At 37.2% G+C, this 25658-nt stretch overlaps 2 protein-coding genes across 35 annotated transcripts in view; one reads left to right on the top strand and one right to left on the bottom strand.

Moving 5' to 3' along the window:
• Positions 1 to 25658, bottom strand: part of DCP1B (decapping mRNA 1B) — a 42627-nt gene that overhangs the window by 13451 nt on the left and 3518 nt on the right. Inside the window, exons 1-4 of one of the 3 annotated variants that reach the window (XM_085540323.1) lie at positions 10956 to 11029; positions 9128 to 9194; positions 6799 to 6934; positions 312 to 440 (exon numbers count right to left, since the gene is read on the bottom strand). In XM_085540323.1, the coding sequence (XP_085396449.1) occupies positions 312 to 440; positions 6799 to 6934; positions 9128 to 9135 (273 nt within the window). In that variant the 5' untranslated portion in view covers positions 9136 to 9194; positions 10956 to 11029. Of the gene's footprint in view, positions 1 to 311; positions 441 to 6798; positions 6935 to 9127; positions 9195 to 10955; positions 11030 to 25658 lie in introns of those variants that run through there. The other 2 variants (XM_015865297.3, XM_085540329.1) reach the window with 2 other exon arrangements.
• Positions 18611 to 25658, top strand: part of CACNA1C (calcium voltage-gated channel subunit alpha1 C) — a 449097-nt gene continuing 442049 nt past the window's right edge. For all 32 annotated transcript variants that reach the window (XM_085540251.1, XM_085540241.1, XM_085540190.1 and 29 more), the window contains exon 1: positions 18611 to 18829. In XM_085540251.1, coding sequence (XP_085396377.1) covers positions 18700 to 18829 — 130 coding nt within the window. In that variant the 5' untranslated portion in view covers positions 18611 to 18699. The remainder of the gene's footprint in view (positions 18830 to 25658) is intronic.

Below are 25658 nucleotides of genomic sequence, written 5' to 3'. Positions count from 1 at the left end.
AATGCAGTTCAGCAACTGACAACACCAGCTTGGGATCAAAGCAGCATCCCAACACTGAAAAACAAGGTGGTTTTTTATTTATTTTTTATTTATTTTTCACTGCTGCATCAGGATGGTACATCTGGAACTTAAATACTCAGATCGGTGGGGATGGAAGCAGACTGTTTTATAAATAGATCAGTTCTGCATTTAAAAAATAATCCTTACTGTGATTTTACCACAAATTCTTGCACTGACCTTATGATCTAAGTAAGTACTCCTAGTTGGCTGCTCAATTACATCAACACTAGAACACACACAGAGCACTTTACCTTGCTTTGCTGAGATATTCGTTGATGCTGATTTTCACTAGGCTTCACTGGAATTGGTTTGATTAGGTTGGGGTTGTTACAGATTGCAGAGGAACTAGTTATTTGTTTTGGCTCCGAACAGGTCTTACACTGAAACAGAAAATCAGTATTTTTTACTAAGTGTTACTGTACTTTTTCCTCTTAGTTCTTTACCAGAGTAAAATCCAGACATAGCTGGGTATTCGGTAACCAAAAATGACGGCCGTGGCACTGATTATGAGTTGTTATGCTGTTGAAAGAACTACAACCTGGCTTTCTAAAATCAAAAAACATATGTAAAAATAAACAATTTCAAGGTTTTCTGAGCACAAGTTTTCCCTTTAGCTTGAAACTCAGTTCTCATCTTTTGCTTGTCCTGCACTTAGCACAAACACAGACCCATTTTTCCTGCACTGGGAATCAGCTATTCCTTTAATAGTCTCACGTAGTTTAGACACAGGGATTTATGTGCACACAAAGAGTATCCAAAATGCTTTTTGCTAAATACTGAAATTTTAAGCCAAACTCTTTTACATAAACATTCCACAAACATGGGAACTTGTATACTCACACAGAAAAATAATTAAAGATTTAATCAAGTTGTAGATCAGCATGTTTCCCTATTAAATATGACATGATTAATAACTGCATTTATAAATGAGCAGGCAGAGACAGATGACCAAAAGTAGTCATAGAGAGGCCATCATTTAATTCAGGAGAAAAAAAAAAAATGTGCAGAAAGAACTGCATGAAAAGAGAAAGAAAATATGGAATAGGAAAAAGTGAATAAGATAGTTCTGTTTACACTGTACCCAAAACAAGGATCTAGACAACAAAATTAAAACATAATGGATGTACAAGAAATGCTATTGTCAGTATAAAAGAAAATACTACTTAAGAAGTCACTGTATCTAGATATGATTAAAACCAAGAAACTGAGATTTTTTAATATATATTTTTAAAAGGTATCTACAGCTTAGGACTAGAAGAAAACAAGTATCACTCCTATCTTCAAGGAAGGGCAAGAAGGAGAATTTGCAGAACTTCAGGCCAGTTTGCCTCACCTCAGTCTATGGGATGGTGATGGAAGAAATGTTCCTGGAAGCCACTTCGAAACATGTTAAGGTAAATAACGTGAGTGGGAATATCCAGAATGGATTTACTTGATCAATCTCATGGCCTTCTAGAGGGAGATGAGTGACTCAGCGGGCAATGGCAGAGCAGTGCATATCGTTTAGCTTGACTTTAGCAAAGCCTTTGACACATAACATCCTCAAAGACAAACTGATGCAAAAATGATGCAAACTGAAGATTAAAATGCAGACTAGGTAAGCAGACAGTTAGGACTGAAAACTGTCTGGTATACTGGACTCAAAATATTGTTGGCATGAAGTCATAGAGTAACCCTATGCACCAATACAGGCTGGGACCAAATGACAAGAAAACAGCTTTGTAAAACTGACACAGGGCTCCTGGTAGACAAGAATCATAGAATGGCTTGCGGCGAAAGAGATCCCAAGAATCTTGAAGTTCCAACCCCCTTGCAACAGGCAGGGTTGCCAACTGCTAGATCAACTGCTAGATCAGATTGCCCAGGGCCCCATCCAACCTGGCCTTGAACACTTTGAGGGATGGAGCACCCACAGCCTTTCCAGGCAATCTGTTCCAGCATCTTATCACTCTCTCAGAAAAAAAATGTTCCCCTTCAGTTTGAAACAATTCTCCCTTGTGTTATCACTATTAGATTGTGTAAGATTTGATTTCTCTCCTGTTCATAAACTCCCTTTAAAAAAATTGAAGGCCGTAATGAGGTCTCCCTGCAGCCTTCTCTTTTTGAGGCTGAACAAACCCAGTTCTTTTAGCCCATCCTCACAAGAGAGGTGCTATTGGATCATATGGTCTTTCTCCAAAATCTCCACGTCTTCCCTGTGCTGGGAGCCCCAAACTTGGATGCAGTACTCCAGCTGGGGCCTCTCAAGGGTAGAACAGAGGGCGACAATCACCTTCGTTGCCCTTCTGGCCATCCCTCTTCTGATAGAAACCAGGATACCACCGGCCTTCCAGGCTGTAAATGCACACTGCTGGCTTGCGTCAAGTTTAAAAGTCAATAGGTAAAATATGGGATATAGAAAATTCTGTTTAAACTTAAGAAAAAAACTCTACTACAAGGCTGTTCAAATAATAAATGGATTGCCTGAAGTGCATGGAGATATTCAAACCCTGAATTAACGTGCCTCTAGGCAATGTGCTTAAAGCAAATGAGGCTGGGCAGAACTTAGAGATGCCACTCAATAAGCAATAAGCACAGGCAAGGGAGTTTAGTCTGCACTGTTAGAAGAAATTATTTTCTCTGATTCTTTTCAGCTGACACATTGTTATCCTTGTATGTGAGGAGTCTTTTTTTAAGCACGCTAAGACAAATGACTGGATTATTCTTAAATCACTTCGTTTTCTCAGTCAGTTTCTGACTTTTGTTGTCTCTTGTTCACTTAATGACAATATCTGACCTGTTAATTATCAGATGAAAACATTTTCATAGTTCAAGTAACTGCTTCCTGTAGCCACTATTGCCCTTCAGTAAAACAGGTGGATATCATTCCCTTTTTATTATTTTTATTTGGACATATCCTAACCCATTTTGATGTTATACAGAACAAACACACACTTCAGTAAGCCTAAATATCTCTTCTCTCCCAGATCGTTTTCTTTGTACAGGATGCTGCCTTTTCTTCAATATGCCTCCTCTCTGCTATTTTTCAGCACAGGATTTTGGGGAAAAACTAACATATGATCTATGACATACTCTTGTATACTTCATAATGAGTTCTGCAGACTTTCAATAAATGCATTAGGCCTTTATTTCTCCAGGGTATTTTAATAAGCTGAATTCTTCAGAAATCGTGAGTACCTTAGATACCACTGCCATAGCCTACATAGTGCCAGAAGAGTTTAAAAGTAACCAGTGTAAGAACAGTTTTTTTAGATGCAATTCAAATGAAACGCAAAATGAAAATGCCAACTACAACAGTATACACAAAGGGCTACTGTGGATGACGTTTACCTTGACTTGATATAGTTGCATGATTTGATAACATGGCTAGTAGGCTGGTATCCAATACAGGAGTATATACTGAAGAAGAAAAGCCCCGTGCTGATTTCTACTACTGAAGCTCAGAATATAAGGTCACTCTGGCACACTGGCAGCATGGCATAGCTGATGAGTAAATCAGGAACACCAGCCTGACATTTAAGCCACTCTTGGGTAAACAGGTAAAAAAGATACAATCTCCCATCATCATCATACAGCAAAAAGCAGCTTTCATAGAAATGTCAACATGCTCTTTACTGTTAGAACCAGTAGAGTACTGATGTGCCACAATACTTCATGATTACCACATCTTGCTTCAGAGGTCAGTCCTTTAATCGCGTGTCTTATTCAAAGCTATGCTCCTACAAGAGATGTGTATGAAATTAAAAAGTTCTAAGATCAAGCTGAAGACCAAGCAGAATTAAAACAAAAGACAAAAAAACCCAAAAAAAGCCAAAAAAAAAACCAAAACAACAACAAACCAACAACAAAAAAGGGAAAACACTGATAAAAAATGAGAGGCATTCACTGAGGATGTCCTAGGCAAGTTTGCCTTAAATGTCTCTGACTACACCAAACAACTGCTCTCTGCTAAAAGATTTCATAGCCTACCTGTGCAATATGAAGCTCAAAGTGAAAAGGACATCGCCAAAAGGAATCAGACAATGGTCACGCATGGTACCATAAGTAGTGCAGCTGTCCAGAAGCAAACATCATGTCATATTGTCATCTCATGGTCTGTAGCTGAAACCTGACTGAGAAATGAGCTGCAAAGACCTCTCAAATACAAAAACAAGATGCAAGAAGACTGTCAGCCAAGTCTTGATGGGATTTACTAAAGCATTGTAGTTGGTCAGCTATGTTGAAAGCAACACAGAAGTCTGAAGCTGTGTGAACTTAAATGTAGAGAACCTCTGGAAATGTGGGATTTCAGTCTCGCTGATGTAAAGCAACCACAAGATGACATTAATGAACAGACACATGAAAATATGCAGGGTGCTCTGCAGAAGAGAAATGCTGGAAGATGAGAACAGTCTCAAAGAGAGCAGTAACAGCAAGGATATTCAGATGGATCCCTGCTTAAGCAAGACATTCACACCCAACTCAGACCATTCAAGATTAGTAGCATACAGCTTGCATCATCCAGCCTGAGTACAGCACGATGTCCTTAGGAAAGATGAGCCTTCTGGGGAGGTGATAAGCTACTATCAAGTCTTTCATACCTCTAACAAATCAAAAGCTACTAGGACAACTGAAAATTTACAAACTATGTTTATGTTCAAGCATGGCAGTACTGCTAGAGTATTTTGCTAAAAGACAGTGAAGAAGCAATCAACAGACATAAAAGCCAAGAAGCCACTACCAGGCAAGATGTTCTTATCAAGTGTCCTCCTGTGTGTCCTCGGTAATGAAGAGGGAAGATTCAGTTACTCTGGTCACATCAACCATACAAAGCTTGTGCACCTCATCTGACCTCTAACAGATCAAAGGACAGTGAATTAAACGGGTGAATGCTAGAGAGGAACTGTGTAGCACAGAGCTAAAACCACTCTATATACTGTAGCACAAGGCAAGGCACAATGGTTAAGGAACAACACATTTTGGTGCACTTTTTCTGTACCCCAGCAGCTCTTCAAGTGCTTGTCTTCTTAGTTATCATGATGAAGCCTCCTAGAAACACTTCTCACCAGATTTTAGAAATAATAACCTAGGACTTATAAATTAGGTGGAATTCCTTAAATGCTTGGAAAAAATGATATTCTTATCTTAAGGCTCACAAGAATTTAAAAGGCACCTTATTTTCTGAAACCATATGGAATTCAGAAAGAAGAACAACGTAATTCATAACCCATTTCAGCATGTTAGTACTGTAAACTCTAAGACATATATTGACAAAGAAGTAAATGTCATAAAGAGCCAAAAAGCACAACTGCTATGGAACATATTGGCATAAAATACAACAATAGCTGTCACTGACTTTATTTTTCATGCCCTTTCTAATTTTGTATTACCAATCAAGCAAGAAAGAGCACAAACACAGCTCAATAGCAGTCAGATAATAATGCTCATGTCCCAGAAGGAAAGGTTCTCATGTTATTTCCCTATAAGCAGAAAGATTAAAGATGAGGTATGATGCAAATCTGGCAAAGAACTTAGCTGCAGAAAAAAATAAATAAATCAAGAAACTACTAAACACAGATCTACAATTTCCTTTCCTTGATCTTGATGTGCTGTGTAGAAGTGGAAGGTAGTTTTTAAAACATGTACTACATCCTTCTCATAGTATCCAATGTCCACCCAATATTTTTCTAGTTTTCCATTCTTAAGGCATCTAATGAAATTATATTATGAAACACTGAAGTAATCAAATTCCTTCTATTCCAAGATTAGACACCAGTTCAGTTTAAAAATAATAAAAAAAGATACGAGGAACTGGAAGCGTTTGTTGACTATTAATATATTAAATCCTTATTACAGACAAAACAGATCCCAGCTTCAAAATAAACTATATTAACAGAAAAAAAGAAAAGGCATATATGTTACTATAACTCAAACAGTTGCTCTATTTGAGGATAAGAAGTCACATTTCTCAAAGTGAACTTTTCTTTTCCCCCTATGCTTATGTTTAAAACATACGTACTTCTAGACTCAAAGCACTTATGTAATGACCTTTATTGCTGCATGGCAACACTTATGAAATACAGGAAACAGCTGTAGGAACCTGCAGGCTCTGAAACAATTTGCAGCACATATATGAATAGTTAAAATTATTAGATCTTTATTCCCTGAAGTAAAACATTTTTGATTATCCAATAATAGAGAACATTATTAGTCCATTTGTTACTCCCTGGTTTAGAAGCCTCAGAGACCAATGCAGTATCACACTACATTTCAACCTTTTCATTTGCTTCCAATAGTGTCTAAGATAGACAATAACTACAACTAAAGGCACTAAGTTCAAAGTTAAAGGTTTTCCCTAAGGTAAACCATTTGTGCAAGCCACAGAAACTACTAGCAGTTTTGAATACTTCAACCTAAAAGGGGACACAAATTTCATGTACTGAAAGCACAGGCTCTCTAAAGGTCAAAACGAAAGCCAATTTACACTTGCCCTTATACCCCAGCATTCAACAAATAATCAAATCTCATTCACGTTGTCTTTGAGGAGTTGCTGACAGAATTCAGTTCTTTCCAATCTTTAGAAATTTCTGACAAAATGTATATACTTTCAAAAAATGACAGAGCATTCTGCCCAAAAATCAGCTTAACATTGAGTAAAATTACTTTACAAGAAAAACAAAAAAAGTTTTAAAATGTAAAGTCTGAGATGATTAGCAACACAGTATCACCAAACACAAGAGCTGAGATAGCAAATCTCACCTTGGTGTATTCGTCTTTGGCCTTGGTAAGCATCCGTAAGATATCCACTTCTTTGTTATTAGTGGAATTCGTGATCATAGGGGACACTCCTGTTCCCGTGCCCTGCTGTGCTTTGAATTGCTCTTGCTGAGTTAGGCTGAAAGTAGGAGGTGAGAGGAGAATACACAAGACAAAGACAAAAACAGGTAAAATATAAAAAGTTTGACTACAACTACTTTACAAGAATTTTAAAAAATTTGTTTTGATTCCCTCACCTCCCAAACTACATAACAATACAGTTAAAAATCTCTATTTAAATATTTATAATAAAGCATAATTTGACCAGGTGCAAGAAACATTTTCTCCAGTCTAAAATAGAGTGGGTCATACCCTGAAATTTCCATAACTCAGTCACAATTTCCATACCCAGAAGGAGCGGGGAATGTATAATGTTATTCAGTTCTGCTGGTGGCAGAGGATGGCAAACACACACAAATCAGTCATTAACTACCAGCAAATGACCAATTTCCTGCCCCAGCTGCTTTATTATTATTGTAGAATGCTGAGAATTAAAACACACAGCCAATTGGCTGAATGATAGGGTATTTCTTTTTTTCTAATCCATGTACAACACCGCTATTATAAATGACTACACATGGTTTACAATACCATGAATTCTCTGCAAACTAGTTTTTATTGTGGTAAATTACCAGTTTGAGAGTACCTAATCACCACCAACTGAAACTTGAGCTAGTTAACTAAAATTAGCTGTCAAAAAAATGGGTTTCCTAGGGTTCACTGCTTATTTCTGGAAATTCATCCCCATCAATTATTCCTTGGGTCATAACCGAGTCAGTTCAGAGCTGCAGAACACAGAGCAAAAGCAACAAAAAACCCCAGACAAAACCCCACCACTGTTACAGTCGGTGTTTAACAATGTTTTGTCACTGCAAAATGAAAAGCAGCAGTGAATTCTTTAAAAAAAGATGTAGGGGAAACATGACTAAATCCCTATCCAGTATTCTAAACAAGTCCAATCTGGAACACAGTGGCAGAAGAGTCAAAGCACTTTGCTACGTAATGAGATGTACAAGGATGAGCCTTATTTGGACTTGTACTGTAGGACACGAAAAAAGGCACTTGATATTTGGCAGTCAGAATTGATATCACTTCTTCGGCATGTTTCTGGCTACGGAAATACGTTTGCTAAGCAGGCTGTTAAGACTGGTACGGATGACATGAAAAGGAGAGATTCTCAGTTCTGACTATGCTTTCACATTGCCCCCTGTTAGTACCTAATTATGATGGCTTGACTGTATCAGCCTCCCGTGGCTTTACTGGGATGACAAGGACTGAGCTCCAAATCATTCCTCTTCCTATCCCTTACATGAACTGTGACATAATGGTAAGTCCAGCCCTCTATACCACAGACAATTACTACATCTAAAGTGTCCATTCCTACAGCGTCCTTTTCCTACATAAACTTCACATTATACCTCTTAAAAAAAAAAAAAATACAGATTATGTATGTTGATAAAATCTGTAAGATTTCAGCTCCTTCCTCTTCCAAGTATGCAAGAAAACCTGTAGAATGTAGTCTTAAGAAACAAATCATTGCAAACAAGGCAGTCATTAGATCAAGCAGAGGGAAAAACAGATGAATGAGACCTGTCAATCCTGAACAAATGGAAAAAGCAGTGACAGTGAAAAAAACAGCCACTACAGTGTCAGTTAAAAAGCCATCCATTATGTTGTAAGATTAATACAGTGTTGTAGGAAATCTTCATCTCCCATTTCATTGCAGAATTAAGGTTGCATAACATATGTAAAATATTCTTAATATGTACATAGAAGTTATGAATTCAAAGCTAATTAAAGCCTTTCTTTATTCTCCTAATGCAAAGTGGATTCTTTACATGATGGTGAGAAAGAAGGAAACAAGTTTTCAACCATGATGTAGAAAAAGGATAAAATGAATAAACTGTATTATTTCAGTATTCCTTCATGATAGTCCATACTTACATTGATAAAATCTCCCCAAACTGAGAAACACATTAACCCCTCCCAAAGAACACAACTGTATAAAACATATCTGAATTATCAAGAAACAAATCAGATGAACTGTTACACTTTGATGTAGCTAGAAACCTGCATAGCAAATGATGGGAAAAGCACTGCAATTATTTCTGAATATATAAAATACAGGTGTGAGACAATTTTACTTGCAACAAATTCTATATGAGCAGGTTTCAAGTAGAAAGGTACAACCATTCTAGTAACATAATGTGCATGTATGTACAGAAATACATACATAAAAAAAAGCACAAAGTCTTGTTTACCCGTCACTTACTTTTTCATGAGCTCTGCAATTCTTTGGCATTCTTCCTTATCATAAAACCAAATCCCATATATGGACACTGTAAATGCACATCAAACACAAACTATGAGCATCTTCTCAAACAGCATTTCTATCTGATAGCAGTTCTGCCTGCTAGATATTTAAAAGTGACCTGTAAGTTTTAGTTCTTATGTCTTTTATTTCCCCTTCTAAAGAAGCAACACCTCAAATTCTCCAGCAAAATCAAAACAGATCCAAAGGTGCACCTAAGAATGTACATTGAGAGCTCTTGAACGTTGGCTACAGGCAAAGGTACCTCTGATTCTTTTCCTCAAAACACTGAAACAGAAGCTTGTCATTTTGTATTTTTTCCCGCTTAATAACTTGTCCTCTGTGAATTTTCCAGCTGTCATATTATAATGATTAGATCCCAGGGGTTAGTGTACAGCAGGCAGCATTGCAAACAAATATACGCAAGACGTGTTCAGCCTCCAACAACCATGAGGCTTATCGCATATACCATCAAAGTTGTTATGGTAGTATGAACACATCTCTACTTCTTCGTGGATCTTCTGTAATTTTATCAACTAGTTAAATCCCGTAAGTTATTATCTGTATCTGGACCTTCCCCCCAGTACCTTGCAATCCCTCTGCAACCTTGTGAAATGTACACATTCTCCTTATACGATATGGTAGCAAATACGTAGCCACCCTGTTTTTCTCCTTCTTCCCCTCCTAGTACACTGTAGAAAAAGTTTCCTTTAATCAGACTACGATAAAGCAATTCCTAACATGCCTTCCAGCACAGTAGGGGCTAGATTCTATCTGCAAGGAGAGGAAGTGGATAGAATATCCGTTTAAAAAGAATTACAACACCAACACTCATCATGTGATATTTCCTTGTATCAGAGGAATACAAAAGCAATCGCTGCTTCAGTTCCAAAGAACAAACCCATGACATATAAAGTATAAGTTAGCTTTGTTAATATTTGAAAAGAAACCGTATGTGCAGCTGTTTGCAAGACAGAAGTGTAGTACTTATCACCATTTCCCCTCTAATTTTCAGCCACGTGTTGTCTTTTATACAGCTAAAAATAGTTCAACTATTTAACACGGAAAAAAAGCAGTGAAAAGCATCTAAAAAGCCATCCTGCTATCCTGTAGACAGACAAGAAGTACCTCTTGTAATGTATATAGTCCTTTTCATGGCTAAATTTTCAAGTTTGATCATGATTTCTGTTATTCACCATAAAAATCACAGTGAACAATGCACCTCAGCGGTTCGAAGATCCACCTACAAATGTCCAACATATGAGCTGAAGTACCTAGATCTTTCCCTTTTTGTAGCGTGGACATTTACATCCATATACCTTTAAAACAGACATTATTCTATTAACATATACCATCAGTACTAAATTGCAAACCTGTAGAAAAGCATGTGAATAATTAGCAAGGTTCCAATACACTGACTTGTAATGCAAAACTACACATCTTTCTAACTCAACATATTCAAATATTTTATGATGTGTTAGTGTTGTCCATACCACAGCCACAATATTCACTGCAACAGTGTAGCAGTCCAAGTCAAAATTCTTTTAATTAATCAAGATTCTGTTTGTTATAAAAGAATCTCCAGTGTAGAATAGTACTGATAAAACAACACTGAATGTGCAAGACAGGTTGAACAGGTTCATTTTTTGGCCAGTTGACCAAGTATGTCACAGGCTATTTATGACTACTGGATAAAATTGAAACCTGTCAGTCCTACGGAAATACTGCAGCGCTTCTGGTCATTGCAAGTTTGAAGACTGGAATCAACAGCAGACACAAGCCAGGTTACCTCACTCAGTTTGGAGACCAACACAGTTTGGAGACCAACACTCTGTCTGATTACACTGTCTGAAGTGGGGAATCCTCTTTTTCTCCCTTCCACACTTGCTCCATCAGTCCAGACAGATCAGACGAATACTTCTGAGTACACTGAGAAAGAATCATGCAGGTGCTCCATTTGATGCAGCACAATGTACTCTAAATGCTTTCATGCACGGGAGAACAATGTACCAGCAAGGAGGAAATACTCTGGTGGTGATCTGAGATACCAGGTACCCCAAATATGCTAACTCATATTTTCCTACTGGGCACTTATCACCTCAGCTAACCACATTGTAAATTCATACAATTCATTCTGCTATACTTATGGGAACAAAAATGGAAATGAAAGAAGTAAAAATTACTATTGATGATCACATTCTTCATTAATGATGAACAAAAAATGGCAAGCTTTTCTTTTATATATGACAACACACAAAAACCCATGACTAACAACAGAAACTGAGATGATTACAAACTGCAACTGTCAAACTAAGAACTTGGAATGCTCTACACTAACAAGAAAGATAAACAGACATACAATGCAAAATTCACTGCAGGCTTTCTACCAGCATGGAAACACACAGTGTTTCATTGGGATTAAAACTAAAGAGATTATTTTCTTATCCACCCTCTGTCTTATCAGGCTGTTTGATAAAACAGAAATCCAGACCTAAGTATAATCTGTAGAGTGGTAATGGTAATTTTGCTAAAATGTTCACATCTTAAAAGTGAATCACTAAATGGCGAAGGTACAAAGCTAATTCTTCCACTGCAGCATAAAAGAAATATTATGTCACTTTTAGGCCCAGCTTCAGCTATCAAGTTATCCAGGAAGAGATTACTGCAAAAAACAGAAAAAGAAAGGACAAATCAAAATCAAATATCTTTTGTTCCCCAAGTGGGCCAGCCACATGAAAAGTAGCTAACAAAAGACCAATAATGAGAGACTTATGTACTGACAAGATGGCATACATTTAGTCGTCTGCATTCAACAGCTCCCAACTCATTTGATTTACTAAAAGAAATGCGACTTAATAAGGAACTGATTACATAAAGGGGAAAAGAGGCACCGAAGTTGTAATACTATTAGCAAGATTAAGTAGTACTAGAAAGATATAACACAGCTATCAAATCAACAAGATACAGTTAATACTGAACTAGAATAAGTTAAATTATCCAAATGAAAGCATAATTAAAATTAAGGAATATCAATCTTTAGGATTTCTGAATTTTAGAAAGGTAGATTTCTTCTTCTAGTACACATTCAATCCTTGCAGCATCAATTTTGCCAGACCCACTGCAAAAAAGCCCCAACTGTAGGTTATACAGTCAATGAGTTCTTAACTTAAAACATGACTGAAGACATGCCATGTTAATTTTTTATCATTTTACTCTAAGGCAAATGCAATCCCTCTATCTATGATACAGTATTTATGATTACAGTCTAGCCATACGATGGTCAATGCACTTTAATCAGGCTCAAGTATGGGAGACTTTGCCCATTCCAACTCGACATCTTGCTCCGCAGGATAAAGCAGAACAGGACTGCAACAAAGGAAAGAGGACTTAAAATATCTGCAGTTAAGTCAGCTGCATGCTGTCTCTGCAAGCTGAATACCATCTCTGACGCCGTCCCTCTGATATTATGCAATGGTACGCAAGTTGTGAAATGTCATCATAAGTGGCTGTCACTGAGCGTGTATGCTTCACATTCGGTTCTTGATGTGAGATCCTAGACCTGGGTGTAAGATCTGAGGGCACGACCTGCAAAAACACCAGCTACTTATAATCACAGCTGAAGTCTGTAGGAAGTGGTTTTGAATACATGAATGATAAATATATTGGAAAAACTGCACCAGAATAATTTAAAGTCACACGCTGCATTTAATGGATCTCTGTGATTTTAACCGCCATGCCCCATGATCTCAATTGTAAAGTAGAAGAAAATAACACTTCTAACCTAAGCAAAGCACGACAAGTTATCAGCTATTATATTGCTTGACACAGACAACAGCAAAAGAAAAACAATCCGTAGTTCTGACCCTGCTACAGAGCTTCCACAGCAGACGACAAAGTAAGAAGCCCATGTGTTCGTAATGAAGAAAAAACAGAACACTGAGTAGCCACTCCACATGAATATCATTCAGACTACTTGATGACTATAGGAAATCTTTACTGCAGAAGATTACGATCATAGAATTTAAAAATCCATGAGTAAAAAAGGGAGATTGCACCAACAACCTTAACTTTGGTATCTGTTAGTTTAGGAGAGTTCAGTTTTGTGGCCTTTTAAATGCACCATTTTGCTTAGCTTGAACAAAACACTAAGGAAAAAATATCATATAATACCATATTGACAACGATGTGGCATATAAACAGGATTGCACCTCTCACCACTCATTAGTCAGTCAGTATAAAGTATATATAAAACAAATGCATTTGTTTCTTAACACTAGAAACAGAGATTAGATACGTCCTGTTGTTTCTGGAATTTCTCAGAAATCAACATTTTTATGGCATCTCAGGCACAAAAATGCCAAGAAACTGAAGTAGAATAAGAACTTTCAATCAACAGAAAACTGTGTTTTGATGTGAGCTTAACTTGTTCCTAAGAATCAGGTGAAAGAAACGTATCTGTCAATGTACTGAGTACTTGCTCTTTCATTTGAAGGCTGATAAAGACCCTGATTCCATAATCTAAGTGACTTTTATACAGACAAGGAAAAGAATGGTATTTGCTGTACAAACCCAAGGATGTTTCACCAAACTACAGGGGCTGGAAGGGACCTCTGGAGATAATCAGCCAATCCCTGCAAATTCACATTCCCTACAACAGGTTCCACAGGAAAACGTCCAGGTGGGTTTTGAATATCTTCAGAGGGGACTCCACAACCTCTCTGAGCAGCCTGTTCCAATGCTCTGTCACCCTCATAAAAAGTATTTCATTGCGTTCACATGGAACTTCCAGTGTTCCAGTTTGTGCCTGTTGCTCCCTGCTCTGTCGCCGGCCATCGCTGAAAAGAGCCTGGCCTCATCCACTTGACTCCTGCCCATTAGATATTTATAACCATTGATAAGACAGCCCTGCTAGCGAGGGGGCTGGGGAGCACAAAAAGCTGGGAGGGACAGAACCAGGACAGTTGGTTAGAGAATGGAGAGTGACTGGTCCCAAACTCAATTTGCAACATTTACCTTAAAATTGTGTTCTCGTGATGCAACAAGTTATTTTGGTCATGACACAGGAATAGAATCTACGTTATGATCCATCTGGCCCAGTGCACTTTTTTTCCAGTTGCATCCCCTGTCATTGCAACATCATTTCAAGTAATTTTTAAATCATGATGATGCAGGATACTGAAATTAAGGCAGGAAGTCTGTCCGCATGGGCCAGGCTATCAATTTCTAAAATAACAAGTTGTTCTTAATAAATCCTTTATTGTTCTTATAAGTTGCTCTTCAGCAACAAGTGGTTTGCATTACTTTTTCACAACAGACTTTTGATACTTCGAATGGAATAGAGCTCTACCACCTTTTGTAATGGAAATGAATACAGAGTCTCATTCAAGGAGCATATACTCTATGTGAAGAGATGTTAAGATAAACATGTGGTAGGTGGAAGTATCATTCTGTTTTTGATACATACATACAATAGACACTGACTTTGAAAAATTAAGCAAAGAAGTCTTTCACAAGGCTAAAAAGTTAGTCCCAAAATTCTAAGTCAACAAAAGCAACTGTCCTGCAAATAAAAAGAAAACCCTACCAGAAGATGGCTTAGTTGAAAAGAAGTTTAACTCCTTGACATCTAAAGCCATGACTTCTCCTAGCTTAGCAGTACCCTATTATCTAGGCTAACTTCCTATTAGAAATCATTAGAAAGGTCTTCAGTGCACACTGAAATGAAGTCAGGCCTTCATCTATGTGATTGATCAGAACAGAAGGCAAAATGCCATACGCTAATCTAGCTACACTAAATATATACCCATAAATTATTTGAGCAGAAAAGCTTACACTAACTTAACGTCACCACAAGTGAAAGAGAGGAAGCTAGAAATTCAGCTCTCCTCTTGATACTTTGCACAGAATCATATCCAGCACTAACTAAAAACAATGAAAACACAGTCCAACCAAGGAGAAGGTTATGACGTTGCTTTTCCATCCAGAAGGAAACTTGTTCATATTTTAAAGAATACAAAGGAGTTCTGCCCTTGCCTTTTCAATGTCTTGTCTTTATATTTCCATCCTACTCTCCACTAAGTTACGGTAAGTGGCAACTCAGTTCTGCTACAATAAGCTTTCTCCATTGTAAATAACATACACAATTGGGTGGTAGAGGACACAGATGGGTTTGAGTATTCCTTTATGATTTAGTCCAATGGAAGAATATGTTCCAGTGTGCATCTCTGATGTACTTGCCATGGGTCAAAGCAAACCTTTATTTCCAGAGCTACAGTCAGTTTCAAGGGCAAGTCATTTTCCAAACAATGCTGACATCATTTATAAACATATATTTTTTTCCTTAAAAAGAAATAAAAAAGAATTAAGAATATTTTAACTTTAAAAAGGTTTTCAATAGCATATTATTATTTTTTTCTTTTCCCTGAAGCCTGAATGTGTATTATAATCTGAATGATGACCCCAAATGGACTGGAAATACATTCGCAAACCTGAAATAAAATTGTTAATTTGCAACAATTAAAGTCTAAGCTGTTTGAATATACGTATATATATGTACGTATGTATGTACACACTTGCTGTTGTAAGAACAGACACCTTAAAAAATACCAGAATATGACCAAGTTGTTTTTTCCATCTTTTCATTTGTATTTGCCATCATTTTAGGGACAAGCAACTTCCTCATTTTTTCTACACTACCTCTTTATTTCTAAAATATAAAAACCATTTAGAAATAAGTAACTGTAAGGTGCACCACTTTTTTTGGTGTTTCAGATATTCACATTTACAGCATATCTTAAATATTTGCTTTTGCAGATTCTTCCCATTCTGTTAACATGTAATATTCAACACATTAATAATATTCTCTATTTCTCCATGGCAATTCCTTTTTGCTATACTCAGCTGTGACTCTGACTTAAATAACACCCTCTCTTCTGTAGAGTTGCTGCTGGAAATTCTTAAATACATCTAATTTAGATGAATACAATACAATTCAACTGACACAGCAAAGATTTTTACTACTCTCACAAAATCTCAGATGAACAGTATTAAGTTTATTCCAGTTGTGGTAGGTTCACACTTGTGAGTAGACTATACTTTCAAGTCAGGCTTCAATAGACATCTGCACCTTGTAGCATTTATCACTCACATATGACTGCTGCACTTTCACTTGTTCAAAATGGAAGGATCATCACATCTTATCATTTGGATATAAATTTAAACAAGTGTTTAAAGAATACCTTATGATCTATTTTCTTGTGTAACTTGCAACATCATAATTTCTTCCATAAAGACAGAAGTGCCGCCTCTCTGAACTACCTTACGCTTTCTTTCTTTTACCATATACATGCACATCTTCTAAAAGCAATCTTAACCACTGAAGTTAATTGTTCTGCTTACCATAGCAGTTCAGTGACTTTTCTACTTTCTTCCAACACAAGTGTAAGTTCTTGTACAGTGGGAGAAACAGAACATACTTCTAAAATCAAGCTTGTCATGGCAAAAATAATTTAAACCGATACAATGTCCTTGTTTTAAGCATGTAATCCAACAGGTGACAGCATCACAAATTATAAAATTAATTTTATATTTGCAGCTAGAGATTTCGAAATACTGAAACAGCACTGGCGCAAGCCCTAAAATTCATGAGCTGCTGAGTACAGAATTTAGAGGTACGTTTCAGCACAGATTTAAAACCGTAACTGTGCACTGGGTGATCTTCATTACAGCAATGGCATATTTTCATACAGAAAGTGAAAGTGCATCATTTGATTTTACTTTGGAAGTACTACACCACATGTATGGTCCTTTAGGAATAAAATATTAAAATCATCTTTTGCTTCCTCATTCTGTCCCCTCCTCCTGCTTTTAACTCTTAGTGTCAATCTAAACCTTAACTTTGTTTTCTGTGCAATAAAGACAAAAAATGTGAATGAGAGAGAAGCCAGGAAAAACTAAAAGCCACCACAAAAAGAGAGAGACAAAAATTTAAAAAGAAACAAAACACTGCAAGCAGGTACCATACTTTACATAAAAAGACATTGTTCCTTCTTTTCTAATTATGAAAACCTGTCTACTGAGAGATGCTACACATTCCTGCGTAGAAGATTTAGTACCGTATGTCATAAAGCAAATAAACCTGAAATTTTACAGAAAGGCAGTTTGTTTGGCAGAGAGAAAAAAAATCGGTGGAGTTCATCAAACTTAAAATCTATATCCTGTCTAAGACAATGAGCAGCACCAGATGATTCACAGGAAGAACCTTTATAGTCCCTCTGCTGTTGACTTCTGACCCAAAGCATGTGTCTTACATCACTTTTTTTTTCTTCCTGGCTACAGGATCTCTGGCTGCTTTTATTCATATAAATAATCTCTCTGCTATGCAAAAGGATTACTGCAAGAGGCTCTAAGAGGCTTAGGAGTACATACGACCAAAATAATGAAGCTAGCAGGTACAAGCCTCATTTTTGGTGAAGACTGATTAAAAAAAAATATTTTATTCCACTGAGATTTTAGATTTTATCAAATTTTACCATAACAAGCTCTGCTCTGCAAAATCAACAAAGGAGTTGCAACCAGAGCCATTAAAGTAGAGCAGATACCAAATACTAAGCCCAACACACTTCGTAGTTTGTATGCCAATTTAGACAAAAAAGCAGCACTGCATTTGCAGTCTTAGTGGAATTCCACTGGAACACTAACACCGGCTTTCTGTATGTAACACATTCCTTGTCCTTTAAAGGGTATGCTATCTTATACTTGCAAAGGGTTTCTTTTTCTCCTCCTGTAATTGAAGAATATTGCTTATTTATGATTTAAGGCTTGTTTTGACGAAGACGGAGCTGATGAGGCACTCAAGAGCTTGTATTAAATCAGTAATAGACAGAAGTGGGCAGCTTGTATATGTACTGTGGGATACACTTGTTCCTATATTTATCTTTCGTGTTTTCAGAGAAGGTTACAAATATTTTTATATATATACACACACACACATAAAAGAGCGAGAGCGAGCAAGCTCACATTCCAAGAGAAGTTTTCTGGCTATGTCAGGACTGAAGTCCACCCCTTGTTAGACAAACCTATTTTTTTCAAACACAAGAGGATATTATCAGAGAAGTCCGTGCTGATACACAGAAACCAGAGATCGCCATGGCTCCGTGAGGTGACGAGCTGACGGGTGGATGGCGCCCATTATCTCCACTTCTCAGTCCTGAAAAAGTTTTCCTGAAAAACCACAAGGGGAGGAGAAGGCTCCAACGGAACATAAGGTACACAAGACAAAAAAAGGATTAGGGGAGAGGAGCAAGGAAAGGAAGAACAGTGCATTAGATATTGCGAAGGCGTCAGAGAGCTGGAAAGTAGTTTCTAGATGAAAGAACCAAGTTGTTGGTAGCTCTGGTTTTTGGTTTTGCACAAGGCTGTTACATAAAATAACTCTGCATTAGGAAACAATTGTCTAAAAGGAATTTACCTCCTTTATACTGAGAAAATATATTCAAGCTCGGTGGTTTCACAGCTCCTTGGAATTTTAAACTATGTTTCAAGCCTTGGTTCGGCAAGCATACCAACCGCTATCCAGCCACCAGCAAGGGGAATCTGAAACGAAGTACAAGGGGAAGCTGGTGCATGAAACTCAGCTCAACTGCTTCTACATCAAACCTGGAGGTAAGGGAGCACTATACATTCGTGTGCATGCAAACCGTACTGGTATCTATCTGCATGGAGAAGTATTCGCTTTCTACATAAACAGAACAGTCTGTATGATGTATGGAATAGCATTGGTAATGTCAGTAAATAGGTGGGGATAAGGTACTGCAAATTCCTGTATGTGTGGCAAGATTTAGGCAGTTTTGGTAATTTTCACATCTGTGGAGCTGAGCAAACAGAAAGCTTCTCTTGTTAACATACTGTCTTCTGAGCATATGTTGAAAGTTGCTTTTTCACTACCACTTTCGCACTGGAGTAAAAACTAAAGGCACAAGAAAGGCACAGTGGTATAAGGAACGAGAAAATAAAGAGGCTAAGAGATTTAGAACATACAAAAGTTCAAAGTATTAAGTATATACCTATTGTGTATGGGAGTGAAGTCTAAAAACCAACTAGTTCTACAATATAATCTGTCACATAATGCATTTACAGTGGCCTGGAAACATCTAGTATTTTATGCTGTGCAGGGTGGTGAGTATGAAAGACAGAGTGTACAGGTAGTCACATGAAGATAACCCTCTAAAAGTAGAAAAAATCCGTTCCAACTTTAACTCTTGAGTTTTACTGCATCATATGCCTATCTTATCTTGAAGAGATGTCCGGAATTCCCAGTGCTGGCAGTACACTCTCAGCAGTAAACGTCCAGACCAGCTAAGATGTTGCTTATGTGACAATATCCATAAATGGGAAGCAAAGACCGCTCAGCAGATATACACAGTATGAGACTCCTTCCTTTCTGTCCACAATACCATCCACAATTGCCGGATGCCTGATAGATGCCTTTAATTCTATTCCATACATTTTTCCTACCAATTTGCTTGCCTGGACAGAAAGAATTCCACCATACTCAGAATAATTATCAGCCACTAAAAAACTACTAAAAAGCTTTGTTACCTTAGCTCCTTAGTCTGCTTTTCTTCTCATGATATATATTCAAATTGGAATCCATCATCCTACATAGTTGAAAATTTATGTTAGCAGTACTGTACTTCTTTCCCTGTACCTTTTATCACCATCATCGGAACTGATAGAGCAAAAAGATGGCTGCAGTCATTATGGCTGCAGGACCTACTAGCCTGAGAAAACCAACTTCACAAACACAAAGTGTTATAAACTGTTTGCTCTTCACAGCCAAAGTCTTCCACAACTGCAAGCAAATCCTTATGTAGGACGTGTGAAGAGGAAACAACAAAACTGTCCTTAAAGTCCGAACTGAAATCCTGTATAACTGAGCTGGTCTGGGCTGGGTGAAAGGGAATATGGTTTTGCCCATTAGAAAAGATGTCTTGAGGCTAAGGTCTTCAATTTCCACTGAAAAACAAATATATTGTATCTGTAGGAAAGTGTGTTGAATAAGAAAAAGAGAAAGAAAAAGACACTTCAGAAGTACAAAGAGTTTTGCTTAAAAAACCCCACAAAAACAACTCCACAAGAACAACAAAAGGGAATGGTACAATTTGTTCTCTTGATTGAAACTCTAAAAATCCTCAACTTACAACCACTGAACTACACTTAGTTTTCATGATGAGAACAAAAAATCCAGCATACTGGAAAACAGGATCAACCAAAACCTGCTGATTATTTATTTTCCAGTAATTTTTGCATACATATATATATATATATATATATGCACACATATATGTGTGTGTGTGTATGTACATGTATATGTACATACATATATTCATACATACACATATATACACATACATACATATATTCATACATATATATACATATGTATGAATGTATATGTATATATAGACACACACAAACACATCATTTCTTAACAAATAAACAACCAATTAATCCTGTCCCTTTTCAGAGGTCACACTGTAAAAATCCAATCAATTTCCATGGCATCAAGCAGAGTTTAGCTATAGATTTCAAAACCAGATTCATCTGGTTGTACACTCTAAAACATGCATGCTAGCTAATTGCTAGAGAAAAGACAGGCCTTAGAAGTCTCCTGTCTTAGGCCAGCACCACTGCACACCCATCTACACTCGCGTGCAAAATATGGTTTAATTATGCTATAAAGTTATCATATTGTTTTTACATCTCTACAGGTAAACTTTAGGGATTTGTAGGTAGCCTTGAAAATTAGTATGTGAGAGAGAAAGGCCAACATTTGATATAGAAATACGACTACTTTGTGGTTTTAAGCATGAAAGTGTAAAGCAATACCACTTCCTGTAGTACAATTAGCAGCAGTTATAATTGGCGTACAAGCTCCTTATAAGCCAAAAAATATCAAAATGCATAGTCACTATGCAACAGACAAGTAAATAAACAAGAAGGGATAAATTTGCTTGGAGAAAATTTGCATACAACCAACTATAAGACACTTAAGGCCCACAGATGCTAAAACAGGTTTTTAAAAACATGCATGCAACGTGACTGTTAATCCTGTCAGTCAACTTAATTTTCTGATTTTAGAAACAACACTGCAACGTTAATGTACTTTTGGTATGAATATTTTCCTTTAAAAAAAGGAAAAATAACATCTGTTAGGACGTTATTTTAATATATAACATTAGAATTTGACTGTTCTCAGCAAAACCGAGGCTTCAGTAAGAGGTGAATAACATCCCTAGAGGACAATCCTGACCTCGGCTGCTGTTCCTGCCCAGCTGGAGGCAGGATGAATTTTTGTCATGTTGATCAAAGGAGAGGTGGTGGGAGGCAAAGGAGGAGGAGCTACTTGTTTATTTTTCCAAGAGAAAAATGTCTCCCAAGGACAGTACCTCAGGTAAAACACACACATTTGTATTCTGAGCAAATGTCAATGGTTGATCCAGGCAAGCTTTCAGAAAAAAGTCATCCAAATCTGGTTAGCAAGAAGAGATGTATAATACTGAATTATAGAATATATAATCTATGACAGAACAAGAATAAATTTCAAGGTAAAGCAGACACTTATTCATGCCATATTCAGTTTTACACATCACTCAAATTCTATTACTGTGGTCTCGTCTTTTTTTCTAGGGAAGTACATCTCTCATATTCTAACCAAGCTGCTCCTTACAAGAGAAATATTACCATTAGTCTACCTGTGGGATCAATCAGTCTTCCAACATTCCTGCAGAATCAGGACACGTTACCTATTCAGTATATGTTTATATACAATATAGAAATATTGGAAGAGTTAACGAAAGGGACCTGAATTAGTCTCTCAAGAGGATGAATTCTTCTGTTTAAGACTTCTAATCCCACCTACTAGAAGTCTTTGCAGTGTAGAAATATAGGAAAACGATACCACTTGTTTAGGGTTCTGACAAACATAAGGTGGCAAGTTAAACTGGACAACTGAAATTACTACGAGGCAGCTTTAAACGAGCACGTCTGGACTGCCTATGTAGCACTTCCTGGACTAATGCAAAACCTGATATTCATATAACGTGTCACATCTGGGTAGAAAGCTTCATTCACTTTCAGTCTTACTAGATAGTGCGACGAAAAGCCTTGCTACAGATGTGACTCACAATGCACAAATGGGCATAGAATCTGGTCAGATTCTATTTGTAGATTTGGTGAGAATATCTGTAGAGCTTTCACTGTTTCTTTCTCCACTTCCTGTAGTACAGTAATCAGCAGTAATAACTGGCATACAAGCTCCTCATAAGCTGGATCTAATATATTTTTCTGGCAGCAAAACACACAAGGTGTACTGAGCTCTAAGATACGCAACTTTCCTCAAGTACTCCATGTCTTATAAGCATGAAAAACAGTATTCAGTGATGAAATGGTACATCAGTCAACCTAAGAAATAATTTTCTCGCCCAGCATATAATCACATTCACTCGGTACAAAATACACCACAATGGGAATAGTTGCAAGTAAATTACTGTATAGCTGACCGCTGCTAGAAGGAGAAACTGAAGTTATTTTACCCAACAGTTTACAGTTATGCTTTTTTCTGGACTATTTCACATTAACCAGCATCAAGTTTCAAGCAGCGGGTTCCAAATGTTCTTTTTTGCAATAAACACCACCAAAGGTTAAGGAAAAAAGTATTAATTACATAGATAAGATTACTCAAATATATAATCCAGGAAATACTTTAAATTTTTGAAATCATTAGAAAAGCAGTACTGCCTTATTTGAGCACAAAAGTACCTGAAACTGCTGTTAACTATCAATGTTTACAGATAATGTGGAAAATATTTCATAGAATCATAGAATAGCCTGGGTTGTAAAGGACCACAACGATCATCTGGTTTCAACCCCCTGCTGCGTGCAGGGTCACCAACCACCAGACCAGGCTGCCCAGAACCACATCCAGCCTGGCCTTGAATGCCCCCAGGGATGGGGCATCCACAACCTCCTTGGGCAGCTTGTTCCAGTGCGTCACCACCCTCTCTGTGAAAAACTTCCTCCTAATATCTAACCTAAACCTTCCGTCTCAGTCTAAAACCATTCCCCCTTGTCCTATCACTATCCACCCTCACAGTCATACCCCTTCCTATTTATACACACTCTTCAAGTACTGGAAGTGCACCTCACTTATTTGACTAGTATGCGTTTTGTTTCTTGTTGGAATTAGATTAAGATTTCTTCTGGCATTAAACACACTGTAATCTGTATCTAATTCTCCTGGCTTTGAAATGAATAACTCTTACACTTGCCTGACCACATTTTCCAAACTAAACTTTTCTGTGAAAGATTGTACCCTGTGGAAGGGCACTCATTTACCAGCATGGATCCCAACACCAACCCCCAAAGACCTGTGAATAGATTACAGGTGTCTGAAAGGGTTTCTTAGATAGTATTTCAATTCTTGATTAACAAGAACGATGGACAAACAGGAGAAATATGAAGCACAATAAAGAGATCAGAAGTTTCTTAGTTATTAATAAAATTTACTTCATTATGGTTTTAGAAAGCTTTTTTCAATTTTAATAACACACTGGATGCAAAGCAGTTTTTTTAAGATGATAGATGCAATATAACGAGATCAGAAAATTAGAACTTACAAAACACTGAGCAGAACTGAAAATGTAAGGCCTCTGAAGTGCGAAAGCAACTATACCAGACACTCAACAATGGCAAGAGTATGTGAACAACACACACTTTTGGGGTCACAAATCCAAAACACAGCACTATGCAAGTTAATATGAGGAAAATCTCAGTGATAGAACTAGAGGGAATGGTTCCAAGCTGCGGCAGGGGAGATTCAGGCTGGACATTAGGAAGTATTACTTCTTGGAAAGGGTAGTCAGGCATTGGAATGCACTGCCCAGGGAGGTGGTGGAGTCACCGACCATGGGAGTGTTCAAGAAACGTTTGGATGTTGTGTTGAGGAATATGATTTAACTGGGAAGTATTGGTGATGGTTGGACTGGATGATCTTCTAGGTCTTTTCCAAACTTGATAATTCTGTGATTCTGTGAAAATTAACTCTCTCCCAGCCAAAACCAGCACAGTAGTTTGTCTCCTGAAACGCCCTTTTCACTTCTGTGGGTCCAATCCTCCATAGTTTGTCTACTACAATTCTTGGGTTTGATCTTAAACGTACATTCAAAATTCTTTATGCTGCAGCTTCGTAGTATAGATCTACAACATCTCCTAGCAGAAGGGATACTACCTTTGCAGGTGAAGGGGAATCCTTTGGTGTGTTTATGAAAATAGGAGGATTTAATACAATTGCACAGAAATGCAAAGACATCAACAAAGCACTCTGAGCTTTATAAAGGCTGATGGACAACACATTTTCAAACCCTACCCCAAAAGAATCACTGTCTACACAGAGCCCAGAAAAGAAGCCTTCTTTTTTTTTTTTTCTTTTTTTTTTGCTCAATTAGCAAAAAAACAAACCCCAAACGTTATCTGAACACAAGTTAGCCTCTCAGAAGCATGTCAGTACCTGTATTTGAGACTCTGCAAATCTATAATTATGACATTTCTTATTGAACGAATGGCTTATATTCCTCTCCAAAGCTCCCAGATTTTAATCCTAAATAAATCAGTTTGTATGTATTATTTGGACTGAAGACTGTCTTCATGCCGACATAGTTATAACAACTTCTAATTATTCTTATTACTAACTGTCTCAATAAAAGGGAAGAATTAATAGATCGGGCTTTAAAAAAGTAGATATTAGCATATACATATACCAATTCCTAGTGGAATTTCAAAACAAGACAAAAATAGATTACATACACATAGGAAAGTTTTCATAATCACATGGGAGAAAAGTCTCATGGCATTTAAAATCCTGATGCCTGGTCTAGCCTAGGTTAGCCTGGAGATGTCTATATTTCCTTTCAGCTTCTCTGGGAATTTCTAACAGCAAATTTAAACTGTTTTTCAGCCCACCCAATGCTCTCAGAAATAGAAGCTTCATTTAGATTATTTAAAATGTTATTTCTATTGCTCACACACACTATGTGGTAGAAACAACAGAATTCCCTCTTGATGTACATGCCAAATCCAAATTAAGTTTATGAAATAAAAAGGTCTAGCTGATTATCAAACTGTGCTGCTTTGTATGCCATCAATTTCCACTGCTTTTACTTCATCCGGAGGGAACACTTCTGCAATGCATTCCACATAAAGATTTTTTGCAATGTACTTTTATGCATCGAGAACAACATATACATCATGCTATAGCTTTATTTCAAAGGGCAAGTATAAACTTGCATATTTATAACTGTTTGTTTTTATACAATTGCACATCATTGTGGTCTGTGTGTATATCTGTGCATAAAAGCAAAGCTTTTTTCATGTCTTCCGCTAATTCCTGAGTTTGCCTAATGCAGTCTTATATAGAGCTTTGACAGTTATGCAA

The sequence above is a fragment of the Coturnix japonica genome, chromosome 1, assembly GCF_054131305.1.
Source record: "Coturnix japonica strain WE chromosome 1, WE-NBRP24, whole genome shotgun sequence".
Classification (NCBI taxonomy): Eukaryota; Metazoa; Chordata; class Aves; order Galliformes; family Phasianidae; genus Coturnix; species Coturnix japonica.
The sequence above is the reverse complement of the archived record's forward strand: the minus strand, read 5'-3'. Positions and strand labels throughout refer to the sequence as shown.